General features: G+C 58.7%; 1 protein-coding gene across 1 annotated transcript in view; it reads right to left on the bottom strand.

Moving 5' to 3' along the window:
* Nucleotides 1–14,696, bottom strand: part of MAPK8IP2 (mitogen-activated protein kinase 8 interacting protein 2) — a 62,848-nt gene extending 48,152 nt beyond the window's left edge. Inside the window, exon 1 of the mRNA XM_030541064.1 lies at nucleotides 14,619–14,696. Coding sequence (XP_030396924.1) covers nucleotides 14,619–14,683 — 65 coding nt within the window. The 5' untranslated portion in view covers nucleotides 14,684–14,696. The remainder of the gene's footprint in view (nucleotides 1–14,618) is intronic.
* Nucleotides 14,697–15,230: the final 534 nt, after the last annotated feature.

Here is a 15,230-nt window from a genome sequence, read left to right as displayed (position 1 = left end):
AGCCTCACACATGCCAGCTCAGCTGGGATCCCCACGGGAGCCAGCCTGAGAGCAGACGGCAGGGCCGGGCCTGGTCAGGGTCATATCTCCCAGCCACAGCCCGTTCAGCCCTCCAGCCTGCACCCAAACAAATGTGTGAGCCCTCGTCTTCCTCTCGCTGCCCCCTGGCGCTCCCACCGGGGGGTCTCCTAGGGTCGAGCTCTCCTGGGCAGGGACTGGCTCCTTCTGTACATGCCCAGCACCCAGCACAATGGGGCCCGACCCTGCCAGGGTCTCTGGGTGCTGTCAGCACACACATCAGGGGGATGGGTAAGAGGAGGGCCCTTGGCTGCAGCGTGGGATGCGCCCATGAGTGGGGCAGAGGGAAGGGGTCAGAGATGCATGCTGGCATCCCCGGTGGGGTTCCATTTGAAGTCTTATTTTTAACCCCTTCTAGCTTTCTCAGCCAGAGCCAAGGCAGAGAGACCCCCTCCCTTCAGGGTGTGTCCTCTGGCTGCTCTGGCTCCGGCTCAGGGTTTTTGCCTGTGGAGCTGACGGGGCACTGGGGGAAGTTCCTGGGGGCTCAGGGCTGCCACAGGGATTTTGCTCTGTCATCACTAGAAAAGAATTTCTCCCCCCTGCGCTCTGGGCCCCGTCAGGCTTGGGTTAGTAACGCCTGCCGTGAGTGCACTTGGCTGAGGGGGGAGCTCTGCGGGAGTCAGACCAGCAGCTTTTCTCATCCCAGGAGTGGGGCTTTTCCTTGGAGCCCCCGTCTCTGAGAGCAGGGGGTTCTGAAGGAGAGCTCCCTGCAAACAGCCGCCCAACCTCCTGGTGCGCCTTCAAATCCCTCCTTTGCCCTGCTGCCTACAAAACGCTCCAGAGCCCAGCCTGTGACGCTGACCAGTCCTCTCTGCTTCCTCGTGCTTCCCTGACAGCCTGACTCCCGTCTGACACTTCGACTGCCAGCTCCCTGGGCAGGGGCGGTCCTTTGTTCTGTCTGCCCAGTGCCAGGCACGGGGGGGGGGGGGGGGGGGGGGTCCTGGTCCAGGGCGGCAGCGGGACACGGCCGATAGGCTGGCCTGGACGGAGCAGCCCGGATTCTGTCTCACTCTAAAGCGATTGACTGCACCTGGGGCTGGCTAATCGGGCTTTGCGCCCATGGATAGGGCTGTGAAGGCCAGCGCAGCAGAACCGAGTCAGGTTGTTGCTCCTCATCAGAGAAGCCATTGTGTCCAGAAACTGCACTTTACCCACCACTGCCATGCAGCCACCTCTGGGGAACAACATGGAAGCTGCTGAACAGCAACAGTGCACAGGAATTTAGACCAGGAAGTGCAAACGCCTCTTGTATCTGACTGAGGCTGCAGGGGGGTGTAGGGAGGCAGAATGGAACCATCCAGTTTGGAATGTGGCATGAATATCTGTGAAAAGCAAATTCCCAAGTGTGAGTTGTCATGGAAACTCAACTTTAAACTCACACTGCACTTGCCTGTGCACCCAGCCAGGCAGGGCACAGAAACAGGAGCATGAGCACAGCTCAGCAGCAGCCAGCCCTGACCCCAGATTCTTCCCGTGTGCCAAACAAAACTGGCCAAGTGTGTGGAGTGGGGAATAAATGGGTGGCGGCTGTGACCTGCTCCTGGCCACAGCTTTCAGCAAGCTCTCCTGTCCTACCTCTACCAGTGCACCGGCCACGTGCGACCCTGGGCTTGCTCCTCTCGCTGGCAGCTGCCTCCCTGATGGCCAGGCCACCCCCTCTCTGGGATCCAACCATGACCTGCTCTAGAAACTCCCTCCTGCCCTCTGCCTTCCAGTGCCTCCCTGGGCCCTGTTCCAGCTGCATGCCCCGCTCCCGTCCCTTCAGGTGACCCTCCCTGGGAGGATTTGCACAATACATGACCCCAGGGAGCAGGCCCTGCTGCATGCCCCCCCTCCCATGTGCTCTGGAGGCATGGAGCAGCTTTCCAGTCTGCAAAGCGGTACATGGATAATATAAGATATGGAGATATACTTAGCTCATAGAGCTGGAAGAGACCTTGAAAGGTCATTGAGTCCAGCCCCTGCCTTCACTAGCAGGACCAAGTACGGATTTTGCCCCAGATCCCTAAGTGGCTCCCTCAAAGAGTGAACTCACAACTCTGGGTTTAGCAGCCCAATGCTCAAACCACTGAGCTATCCCTCCCCACCCAAGGAGGCCAGCTCTGTTATCTGCTGGGAACTATTCACTCAGCTCAGCCAAGAACAAAGTCTGAGCAGTCTCCTCCCCCTGTCTCTTTTCCTGCTACTAAAGCAAAGGACTCTGGGGAATGGGTGAGTTTGCACTAAAAGGGGTGAGACGCAAACTCAGCAGGGCTGGACCCTCTCACCGGCAGGGTCTCTGGGGAATGAGAGGCCCGGGGTCAGAGACCCTGCAATGCAGATATCAGAGGGGTGAGCCCTTCTCCCTGGTCTAGCTGGAGACAAACCACCATCCTGACCCTCCCGGGCTGGGTCTGCCACCCAATCCATGCCACCATAGTCAGTATGGGAGCGAAGACAAGCGCAAGGTGCTCCTGGTGCTGCCAGACAGAGACATGGGGCTGCACTCTGCCCTGCCTCACCGGTCCCAATGGGAGGAGGCTCCGTGCTGCCCAGAGGAGTCCCAGCCACTCGCGAACCCTGCACCTGTTCGCTCTGCAGCTGCGCTAGGCACTGCAGGGACGCCGCGCCGCCAACCCCACATGCGGAACATCGCCAGACGGGCCCAGGAATCAGCAGATTGTTTCAAAACAACCCACTGGGTGATTTTTCATTTGCCTTCTGCCCCTTGGGGGTCACTCAGGTCATGTGTTCAGACTTCTCGCCTCGGCCACGAGGGCTGGAAATGTACTGTTCTTTCTAACAGAAGCCGAGATTCTCATGGGATCCCAGGACTCCAGGAGCTGGAGCTGCCAGAAAACACCCCAAGCAGCGCTATACTCCTGGCTGAACAGTGAACCTTCGCACTCCGGGGAATGTGTGGTCACAGAGGGTCCACTGGTGTGTCCTGAAGCCCACGGAGCCATTAGGCCTCATTCTCCCACAAGCCCAGGGGATACCAATGGCCACAAAGGCCAGGCCAGGCCATCTGAAGGTTCCCAAGAGAAGAGTCTTGTTAAACTGGAGCGAAGGGAACAGTTTCGGTGACTGAGGGCACATCTACACGATAAGAACAGCCCACGGCAGCAAGTCTCAGACCCTGGGTCAGCGGACTGGGGCTTGCACCTGGGGGCTCGAACTAGCAGTGTAGTTGTTCCAGCTCAGATTGGAGCCTGGGCTCTCAGACCCTCTCCCCTCACTGGGTTCAGGGCCTGGGCGGGAACGGCGACACTGCTACAAGCCTTGCTGCCGGCAGGTCTTTTTGGCAGTGCAGACATCCCCCGAGAGGTTAGAGAGCTCCCGAGAAGGCTGCAGTTACCCCAAACCAGCCAGAACGGAAGGGACTGAAGGAAAGGTTAAATTCGGACTAACCCCAGCACTGGCAAGGATGGCCACAGACCCGGTTCCCCTACACCTAGCCCTGTGGTTGCTGTGGCAAGCCGTGGCCCAAGGAAAGGGAGGTAGCGGAGAGCTAGATCATGGGGGAGAGCCAGGACCCCGAGCCGTTCCAGGCCACTCACTGGGTGACAGTCATTTAACAGCCTGCTAACTAACGCCCAGAGCTCCTGGGCCAGGCCTGGCATTACAGTCAGCACAGAACGTGTGCGTGGAACCCCTTCCTCCGGGAGCACAGCCATGCAGAGACTCTTACAAATGTCACAGCCCTTCGGAAAAACCCCAGAGAACCTGTGCTACACGGCAGGCCTGGGCCAAGACGGGAGCCGTGCTGGAGTGACCTGAACTGCACTTCTGCACTTCCTAGGCATTGGGGTTATTTTAACTCTAACCTGACCGGAATTCCCTATAATTCTGATCACTCTCAGGCACTTCTCTGGCCCTCACCTGAGCACCCTGGCGTTCCTCTGCACACACCCCTGGGGGAGGGTCACTTTTGTAACTGCAGCAGTCTTGCAGGAGGGGTTATTCTGCAGTTCCTGCTCTTTTCCCCGCCTCTCTCAGCTCAGTATGATGTTCATGGTGCGACGCGCCAGACAAGTGTTACCAATGTGTTAAAAAGAAAAACCATAGTGAGGCAGAGCTGCTCAAAACACGTAGAACTAACATTTCCCTACCAGACAACAGGATTTCACTGAAACTGTCTTCAAGAAAAGGTCACTGCCAGCAGCATTTTCTCTCAGGAAAGTTGGCACAAAATGTTTTGGGTCAATATTAATCCCTGCCTCAGCATGGGCTGCCGCAGTGCCTCATGGGAGCTGTAGTTCCAAGGGCCTCCTGCTCCCTTTCCCCCGCTCTTGCTCTTGCTCCCTGGCCACACTACATCTGCCTTGACGCACTGTGGTCTTTCCCTGGCGCAGATCACAAGGCATTCTGGGAGATGTAATCCAACCAAGGAACGGCCCAGCCCAGAGAACGGCAGCATGAGAGGCCCAGAAGGAGGACTCCCGGGAGCCCCAGAGCAGCCCAGGCAGGCAGAGCTCACTGCCAGCCCTAACAAAAACTTTACAACATTTCTCAATCAACGTGTTTCTGACTTTTCCCTTCTGTGACAAGTCTGGCTGTTTGCCATGATCCCCTTTTCCAAGGAGCTGCAGGTGGAGCCCTCACGCCCCTGCTGGGGTGCGTACGACTTGCCCAGGATGGAACTTCACAGGACACAGCGGGTTGGAGCCTCTGCACCCACTTGCCTTTGCTGGCCATTTCCGACAGCAGCATGGCCAGCCCCAAACATCCCCAAGTCAGGTCCCCGCAATCACAGAACTGGCACAAAACCAGGAGATTTTACAAAAGATCAAATGTGGGGTTGTTTTTCTCTGCACTCGGCTCCAACCTTTAGTTCTTCCCCTCAGCTGAAGCACGGAGGGGACAGGCTGCTGCAGCGGAGTTGGCAGTGGGCAGGGCTGCTTCTGGGACCTGATCTCTCTCCCTCCTCAGAGCACTGCGTCGAACCGTGGTGCCTTGGGGCAGGGACCAGTCTCCATTTGCCTGGAAAACGCTGAGCACAGGCAGGACAATAACCAACCCCCTGGAAATCTAACCCCTCCCTCTGTTCTGCCGGCGGATTCCCCAGCCAGCAAGAAGGGAGAAAGAGAGGAACGTGGGGGCCAGGTCCCCATGTTAGCTTCCCCTAATGCTAAGTGCTGCTCCTCCCATCTGTGCCGGGCAGTCAGCCCTTGGGGAGCCATCCTGGAGACAGGGCTCTGCTTGGCTGTTAGGGCCTGTCTACACTGCCCCAGACACCCACGCTGGCCCAGGCACCATGGCAGGAGGGAGACGTGCAATTGGGGAACTGACGGGCAAACACAAGATGATCTGGGATAGGTTCAGAATGGGAGGAGGAATGAACCCGTTGGGGAAATGCAGACAAGGCCCTCAGAGGAAGCCATCCCGAACCCCAGTAACCAACAAGTACCATGGTGGAGGGAGACGCTGGGGCGGGAACGCTGGGGGGGGAAGAGAGGAGCTGGTGCTCCTCCCACCACAGGGGCTGTCATAGCCTCTACCCAGGTCTATGACTCTATTCCCCAGCTGTCTTACCATGCAGGGACCCTGGGGCTGGGGGAATCAGGTGATGAACAGCAGTGAATGCTGCCCAGTCTGGAGCAGAACCAGGAAAAGACATGCTCTGGTCTGGGTCGTGCCCTAAGGCACTGCCCCCTCCATCCCACCAGCCTAGCATCCCCTTCACTTCCTCCCACTTCCATCATACTGTCCTTATGCTGGCCCCAGGCACCCCCCATCCCAACCCATCTGCATGACTCGCTTCCACCAGGCCCACAGACACAAGGAGAAAGATATCGGTGGGTGCAGACCCGCCCCCTATGTCTGTCTGACCAGTGCATGTCGTGGGCACGCCACCCAGGGCTCAGCAACTGCCAGCCTGGCTCTCCAAGTGCCAAGGCCCCAGCTCAGAGGTCAGTCACGGTGCACGAGGAGCTGCTGAGCCCAGCTATTGCCTGAGCAGCGAGCCCTGGCCTCGCTGAATCATGGCTGTGACCCGAGCGTGCGGAGCACAAGCTGCCCTTTTTGCAAGGGGAGAGGGAATGTTTTTCCCCTGGTGAGTAACTGTAGTTATTTGGGATGCCGGGCCCTACGGGTGTGCCACTCCAGGTGCCTGCGCTTCTCGAGCCCTTGGGCAGAGATTTCGAGCTGGCAGTGCCCACTCAGCCCCCGCAAGTGCCCAGTGCCTCCTCCTGCCAGACCCCAAGGCTGTATAAGGGTGTGTGGGCAAACCACTCTCGTTCCTTAGAGAACAATGGAAGCAGAGAGGAAGGAGGGTGAGTCACGGAGCACCCACAAGGACATGCATCTCGACGAACTCCAGTTATTGCACAGGGTGAGTAACACTTCCTTCTCCTTTGGGTAGGCTCCCACTGGGGGCTCCCGGGCAGTACCCCCAGGGGGGGAGGGAGCGTCAGAACAGAGGCCAGAACTGAAGACAGTACTGCAGAGCCGAGGGCGTGGAGCAGAGTGTAGCACTTTGCAAACGTGTGAACTGAGCTCCAAGTGGCAGCTGTATATACCTCAGATACTGGGACATTCTTGAAAAACGCAGTGGACATCGTTTGGCCAGAGCACAGGCATTCTTTCACCAGTAGATTCGGATCAGGTACAGATACAACCTACTATCCATTTCTAAAGCCTACAAACAGAAAAAGGAACCCCCTTATATCAGTCTGTGAAGGAGATGAAGAGTCCAGGTGATCTCCTAAACGGCTTAGTCCTATTCAGGTACAGGGCCGAGGCCCTTCTAACATCTAGGATATGGAACCAGGATTCCTGTTGGGAACTGTGAGGTTTTGGGAAAAGTACTGGTAGATGGATGGATGGATGAAGATGAAAATCTGACAAACTTTGGGAGGAACCTAGGATGTGGATGCAGAGAGACCTTTTTATCAAAAAAAAACATGGAAAAGGGGCATCTGCCATCAAGACTCCAGTCTCCATGACCCCACGAGCCAACATGATGGGAACTAAGAAGGCCGTCTTCATAGATAAATGAAGTAGGGAGCAGGACGCCATTGGTTCAAATGGAGATCTTGTGAGGTGGTTGAGAATCAGGTTGAGGTCCCAAGATAGGATGGGTGTCTAATGTGGGGGAAGTGGTTATCCAAACCCTTAATAAATCTGGATGATGCCAGGTGAGCAAAAATGGAGAATCCCACAAAGGGATGAAAGGCTGAGATGGCAGCCGGGTGTATCCTGACCAAACTGATGGACAACCCGGATCCAGCAGGTAATCTAGGATGAGGGAAAAGGAAGCTGACTCCAGCTGGAGGTAGTGACGACCATACCAATGGATGAATCTCTTCCACTTTTGCTGGTATTTGTTTGCCCTGAACTGTAGGTCCAACTCTTGGAAAAGAGAAAGGGCCTTATGCATGTAGACAAGGATTGAGAACTGGTTAAAAGACAGGCAACAAAGGGAAGGAATTAATGGCAAATTCTCAGAATGAAGAGAGGTAACTAGTGGTGTTCCCCAAGGATCAATCCTAGGACCAATCCTATTCAACTTATTCATAAATGATCTGGAGAAAGGGGTAAACAGTGAAATGGCAAAGTTTGCAGATGATACTAAACGCTCAAGATAGTTCAGACCAAAGCAGAGTGTAACGAACTTCAAAAAGATCTCACAAAACTAAGGGATTGGGCAACAAAACGGCAAATGAAATTTAATGTGGATAAATGTAAAGTAATGCACATTGGAAAAAATAACCCCAACTATACATACAATATGATGGGGGCTAATTTAGCTACAACTAATCAGGAAAAAGATCTTGGAGTCATCGTGGATAGTTCTCTGAAGATGTCCACGCAGTGTGCAGTGGCGGTCAAAAAGGCAAACAGGAGTTAGGAATCATTAAAAAAAGGGATAGAGACTAAGGGCTTGGCTACACTAGAAACTTCAAAGCGCTGCCATGAGTGTTGTTGCGGCGCCAGCGCTCGGAGAGAGCTCTCCCAGCGCTGCATGTACTCCACCTCCTCACGGGGATTAGCTTGCAGTGCTGGGAGCCGTGCTCCCAGCGCTGCGGCACTGTTTACACTGAGGCTTTACAGCGCTGCATCTTGCAGTGCTCAGGGGGGTGTTTTTTTCACATCCCTGAGAGAGAAAGTTGCAGCGCTGTAAAGCACCAGTGTAGCCATGGCCTTAGATGGAGAATATATTATTGCCCTTATATAATCCATGGTACGCCCACATCCTGAATACTGTGTACAGATGTGGTCTACTCACCTCAAAAAAGGTATTCTAGCACTAGAAAAGATTCAGAAAAGGGCAACTAAAATGATTAGGGGTTTGGAGAGGGTCCCATAGGAGGAAAGATTAAAGAGGCTAGGATTTTTCAGCCTGGAAAAGAGGAGACTAAGGGGGGATACGACAGAGGTCTATAAAATCATGAGTGGTGTGGAGAAAGCGAATAAGGAAAAGTTATTTACTTGTTCCCATAGTATAAGAACTAGGGGCTACCACATGAAATTAATGGGCAGCAGGTTTAAAACAAATAAAAGGAAGTTCTTCTTCACACAGCGCACAGTCAACCTGTGGAACTCCTTGCCTGAGGAGGTTGTGAAGGCTAGGACTATAACAGGGTTTAAAAGAGAACTGGATAAATTCCTGGAGGTTAAGTCCATTAATGGCTATTAGCCAGGATGGGTAAGGAATGGTGTCCCTAGCCTGTTTGTCAGAGGGTGGAGATGGGTGGCAGGAGAGAGATCACTTGATCACTGCCTGTTAGGTTCACTCCCTCTGGGGCACCTCTCGGCAGACAGGATACTGGGTTGGATGGACCTTTGGTCTGACCCAGTATGGCCGTTCTTACGTTCTTAGACAATAACACTGCTGTGAAAGAGCAGCCTTTGAGCAGCCGGTTGTCGGGGTATGGGAAGACAAGACTCGCCTCCTGCCGAAGGTAACCTGCCACTACTGTTAGGATCTTCGAAAACCCTCCTGGGGCCCAGGATAGGCCGAAAGGGAGCACTCGGTTCTAAAAACGATCTTGGCCTATGGTGAATTATAGGTATTTCCTGTGTGATAGGTGTATAGTTACCCTGAAGTAGGCCCAACCCAATCCCCTTCCTCTAGTGAAGGAATTTATAGTTGCCAGAGTCACACTGCTGAACTTCTGAGGCGTCATGAACTTGTTCAGCTGTCTTAGAGCCACGATCAGCCCCAACCTCTGTCCATCTTTGGCGCTAGAAATATTTTTAGTAGAACCCTCTGACCCTGCGAGGGGAAGGGAGTGACTGCTGTTTAGAGTACACTTGGGTGGTCATGGAGGACAGCTGGGCAGCCCTCTTCCTCAGAGATCTGTCTCTCTTTCTGGGAGGTTCCATGGGCCAGTGGTACCCCATGCACTGAGCAGGCCATGACCTCTGGGAAGTTTCCTGCTCATATGTGCGTATATGCCCCAGGGATGTAGGGCAGCTCTGGAGTCCTTCAGCATGTGCAGGGAGTCATTTATGGTCTCCAAGAAAGCATTTGACCTTCAAAGGGGAGGTGCTCCACAGTGCTCTGAACATCTCTCCGACCCTGGAAATTGGAACCACGGTGTCCTGCACACAACTACTGCTGGTGAGATGGATCTAGCAGCAGTGTCTGCAGCATCTAGGGGCTCCTGGAGAGGCATTCTGGCCAACCGTTGGCCCTCCACAACTACGGACTGGAGTTGCTCCTGGCAGTCTCGTGGCAGCTGTTCAATAAATGCCATGAGCCTGTTGTAATGAGTAAAGCTGTATTTGGCCACGGACAGTCTGACAGCCCATGATCTGGAACTGCAGGGCTGCAGATGAGCAAGACTTTCCTCCAAAGAGATCCAGTCACTTTGGTTCTTGTCATGGGGGAAGTTCTCAAACAGTGCTGCTTGCTCCACTCATTTACCACATCCACCACTGGGGGGCTGCGGGAGGAGGTGATGGAAAATAACAAGTGGAATCCTTCAGGGGCAAGGAGTGCTTCATAGCTGCCCTTTGATACGTCAGTGCAATAGTGGCCGGTCTCTGCCCTGCTGTCCGAGCCAGATCCAGGGGAGCCTCGTTACCAGATAGTGCCACACTGGAGGGTGGTGCCAAATGGAAAATATCTGCAGATCTTTGACCTCAACTGAGGGATCTGTAGGGCAATAGCTACCCTTCTAGTGAGGGCCTGAAACCATCTGAAGTCATCGGCCATGGAAGGTGGTGGAGCCATAACTTCCGCATTAGGTGACAGAAATGGGAGCCTGCCTCACCTGCTGGAGCTGACGATACCGGTGACAATGGGTGTACTGCAGGCACTGTAGACATCAGGCACCCATGCTTGCAGTGTACCCCCGGCTGAGCTGCGTGGGTCGGTGCTGATGGCTGGGACAAGCCACATGATGGGACCAGCTGCTGAGGGGAGTGAGCTCGATGGGTCCCGGTGCTTTCTCTCCTTACCGGTGCAGGTGCCCTCTCCTTGGAACTCCAGGGTTTGGGGGGCTGCTGGTGCCGGAAGGAGAGTCCTTGGCCTCAGCTATACCCTCGGGCAACGGCTCTCTGAGTTGCTCCTCAGAGTTAGAGATCACGCTCCTCTTTTCGGCTTCCCTTTCGGAGGAGAAGCACACCCCAAGGCTGACGGGGTGCTGGGTCTGGCCGAGGACAGATGTACAGGCAGTGGGCACGGACCTGGCCCAGAGGGTGGCTGCAGGGAATATCCAATGGCCAAAAGTCTGAGCTTCATCCCCCCGTCCTTCCGAGCCCCAGACTAAAGAGCCAAGGAGAAGTAGCACTTCTGGGAGATGGGGGACGCCTCTCGGCAATGGACTGTCACACCCCAGCAAGAGAGGCAGCATTAGAAGCCTGGCAAACCAGGCACCCCCACCAGAAGGGGACAGGTGTCCTTGGGGAAAGGAGAGGGAAGAAGCCATACTCTCACCTTAGCTAACTATTACTGTTCACTAAACAGTCACCTACAACCACTAACTAACCGAAGAAGGAGAAAAGGCCGAGAACGCTCTATGAGGACCCGCTGCTGCTCTGTCTCGGGCCAAGGCGGTGGAGAAGGAACCGAGGGTGGTTCACCCGCACACCCCTCCACAGCCTTGGTGTCTGCCAGAGGAAGGCACTGGGTGCGTGCATGGGCCGAACGGACACTGCTAGCTAGAAATCTCCCAGTTAGGGCTGGAGAGGTGCATGAGCCCCTGAAGTGGAGCACCCAGAAGGACAAGCCCTGCTGAAGGCTCCATGTCTGGTCAACACCTCCTGATATGTCAAGGGACCTGCCTGCCACCCGCTTCCCACCTGGGGGCAGCTGAGACCTTAACCTAGGTTAGTAACCAAGGAAAAGCCCTGGCCAAGTCGCAGTCCGACAGCCCTTTGAACGCATACGTCCCACGTGGAGCTGTTCAGAACTTCACAGCTCTGCCCCGCTCCGAGTTCTCGAGGGGCTTGCTCCAAAGCCTGAGCCCAGCCCTAGCAGAGGAACACAAAGCAGGCTCCACACTCCCTGGCTCAGTCTCATTTCACAGAGACGGGAAGAGACTCCCGCAAGGTCACAAGGAAATGGCAGCGCTGGGATGGGAACCAGGCGTCCTGATTCGCAGGGCCAGCTTAAGTGCAGGGCCCGATTCAAATACCTGGCGGCGGTCTGGGTCTTCGGCGGCACTTTAGCGGCGGGTCTTTCACTCGCTCCGGGTCTTCTGTGGCACTGAAGGACCTGCCGCCGAAATGCCACGAAGACCCAGAGCAAGTGAAGGACCCGCCACTGAAGACCTGGACGGCCACCGGGTGAGGTGAGTAAAAATTGAAAAGGCGCCTAAGTTAGGCGCTCTTCTTTAGGGCACGGGGCCCAATTCGGGGGAATCAGCCTAAAGCCAGCCCTGCCGGAGGGCACAGGGCCACCCTGCCACGTGCCAGAGAGCTCTGGAAGGTCAGGGACAATCCTGGGAACCTCCCTGCTTGAGGGACTGCAGTGGGCCTTACCCTGATCTCCTCTGCCCATATTCCCCCCCTTTCCTCAGCTTCCTGCTTCACCCTGGAGGACGAGGGAGCAGACGCAAGCCCAGCAGCTCCCCCGCAGGAGGCTTGGAAGCTCCCCGGCCTGCTGGTGCCAGGATCGGTTCCCTGGCTGGGTAATGTACCCATCTACGTGGGAGCAGAGCGTGGCTCCGGCCCGAGGAGTCTGGGCCCGCGTTGATCTCTGCAATGGGAGCTGTGGGCCCCTGGGAAACGCCAGGAGTAATAATAAACAAACTGGAGCCAGACCACAGGAGAGCAAGAGATCGACTTCCCGGGAAAGATTAAACCGGCTAAATCTGTCGAGTTGGGCTCAACAGGCGCGGGGGAGGGGACGTGCTCAAAGCCTGCAAATCTCTGGAGGGCGTAAATCCCAAGGACACAGAGCATGACACGACGCGTGTAACTAGGGCAAGGACAGGCTGAGCAGCAGGATGACTTCCTGGCAGAGTATCCAACGGAACTAGGGAATCGTGCCGGGCCCGCTGCTCCCTGATGGCGTACGGATCCAGGCAGGAATCATCCCTGGTGGAAGAGCGAGGGCCCATCGCTCCCTGACAGGGGGTGGATCCGGCCAGGAATCGCTCCCGGGGGAAGAGCCATGGCCCATTGCTCTCTGACACAGGGTGTATCCGGCCAGGAATAGCCCCTGAAGGGAAGAGTGAGGGCTCGTCGCTCCCTGATAGGGGGTGGATCCGGCCAGGAATCGCACCCAGGGCTAAGAGCCAGGACCCATCGTTCCCCGACAGGGCCGGGGGTCACAACCCTGGGGCATTCAGAGCCCTAGGGAATGGGCACTTGGGTGGGTCCCAGCCCTGTCCACAGGATGGAGGGGTGGGATGCAACTGGGCTTTTGGTCTCTAGTTTCTGAGCTTCCAGGATAGGAGGGGCGGGATCAGCCCTATGCCAGCCGAGGGCAGGGGCTCCCCGTCTCTGCCATCCATCACACCATGGGGCTAAGCTGTCGGTCTGCGGCTTGGGCCTCAGAAGTGGGGTCTGTGTCTTGGATGCTGCCCTGCCCCCTTTTTTAGGATCCACTCCCCAAACCCACCATTTTCTGATAACATCAGTGGGGATGGACTCCCGCTCTGCCCCCCATACCCCCAGGGAACCAGCCACTAGAAGAGGTCTCAATCCTGGGGAACAGGATGAGTCCTGGGGGCCAAAAGAAAAGTGGACAGAGAGTGAGGTCCAGAGGCTCTGAAGGCCCCGCCCCACAAGCTCACTACCTTTGGGGGCAGCTCCCTCATACACACACCAGCTGATGGCCCCTGTGGGGCTGGACCCAGCTCCTGCCATGGGGCAGGGGAACTGGGAGCAAAGAAACCAGCCGTCAAGGAGCCCCTGCCCAGCCCAGCCCATGGGCAGTGCTGTCCCAAGCCCTTCACCCAGTCCCCCTTGGGGCAGGCCTGGGACACCAGCCTGTGGCCCCGCGGGGGAGCTGGGCCAGGCCTGGCCCTGCCCGAGCATTGCAGCAGCTGCCTGGGGCAGTGCGCCCCAGGTGGAGGGGGGGGGAGGGGAACAGGGAAAGGCCCAGCCTGGGGGTGGGGGGGGACTGGAGGAGGAAGGGAAAGACCTCGGGGGGTGGGGAAGGGGAGGCAGAGACCCAGCCTAGGGGGCGAGGAGGGCAGGCAGAGGCCTGGTGGGGGGGCAGGCAGAGACCTGGTGGGGGGGCAGAGGGGGGCAGGCAGAGACCCGGGGGGGGCAGGCAGAGACCCGGGGGGGGGGCAGGCACGGACCCGGGGGGGGCGGCAGGAAGGGACCCGGTGGGGCAGGGGGCAGGCACAGACCCGGCGGGGGGCGGGGGGGGGCAGGCAGAGACCCGGCAGCGGGGGCAGGCAGAGACTCGGCGGGGGGGGCAGGAAGGGACCCGGGGGGGGCAGGGGGCAGGCAGAGACTCGGCAGGGGGGGCAGGCAGAGACCCGGGGGGGGGCAGGAAGGGACCCGGGGGGGGGGCAGGCAGAGACCCGGGGGGGGGCAGGGGGCAGGCAGAGACTCGGCGGGGGGGGCAGGCAGAGACCCGGGGGGGGCAGGAAGGGACCCGGGGGGGGGCAGGGGGAGGCAGAGACTCGGCGGGGGGGGCAGGCAGAGACTCGGCGGGGGGGGCAGGAAGGGACCCGGGGGGGCAGGGGGAGGCAGAGACTCGGCGGGGGGGGCAGGCAGAGACCCGGCAGCGGGGGGGGGCAGGAAGGGACCCGGGGGGGGCAGGGGGAGGCAGAGACTCGGCGGGGGGGGCAGGCAGAGACCCGGCAGCGGGGGGGGGCAGGAAGGGACCCGGGGGGGCAGGAGGAGGCAGAGACTCGGCGGGGGGGGCAGGCAGAGACCCGGGGGGGGGCAGGAAGGGACCCGGGGGGGCAGGGGGAGGCAGAGACTCGGCGGGGGGGGGCAGGCAGAGACTCGGCGGGGGGGGCAGGAAGGGACCCGGGGGGGCAGGGGGAGGCAGAGACTCGGCGGGGGGGGCAGGCAGAGACCCGGCAGCGGGGGGGGGCAGGAAGGGACCCGGGGGGGCAGGGGGAGGCAGAGACTCGGCGGGGGGGCAGGCAGACACCAGCCCCCCCGTGCCGGCCTGGCTGGGGGCTCCGGGCCCCTCTTACCTGCAGCCCGGCGGGGAGAGCGCGTGGAAGGTGGCGAGGGAGAACAGCTCCGCCCGGTCCGCCATCTTCTCAGCGCCGAGCCCGACTGCGGAGCGAGCCTGGCGGGGGCGGGGCGGGGGCGAGCCGGGCCGGGCCGGGCTGGGCTGGGCCACACGCGGGGCAGGGCCGGGAGCTGCGGGGCGCAGAGCGGCCGGGGGGCTGTATGGGGGGAGCTGGGGGGCAGGGCGGGGAGCTGCGGGGCAGGGCGGGGAGATGTACGGGGGGCGGGGAGCCGTATGGGGGAGCTGGGGGGCAGGGCGGGGAGCTGTATGGGGGGCGGGGCGCTGCGGGGCAGGGCGGGGAGATGTACGGGGGGGTGGGGAGCTGTAGGGGGAAGCTGGGGGGCGGGGAGCTGTACGGGGGGGCGGGGAGCTGGGGGGCCGGGCGGGGAGCTGCGGGGCAGGGCAGGGAGATGTACGGGGGGCGGGGAGCTGTATGGGGGAGCTGGGGGGGCAGGGCGGGGAGATGTATGGGGGGCGGGGAGCTGTATGGGGGGAGCTGGGGGGGCCGGGCGGGGAGCCGTATGGGGGAGCTGGGGGGCAGGGCGGGGAGCTGTATGGGGGGCGGGGAGCT

This window comes from Gopherus evgoodei, chromosome 1, assembly GCF_007399415.2.
Source record: "Gopherus evgoodei ecotype Sinaloan lineage chromosome 1, rGopEvg1_v1.p, whole genome shotgun sequence".
Classification (NCBI taxonomy): domain Eukaryota; kingdom Metazoa; phylum Chordata; order Testudines; family Testudinidae; genus Gopherus; species Gopherus evgoodei.
Note: the sequence above shows the minus strand (reverse complement) of the source record. Positions and strands in the feature narration are given on the sequence as shown.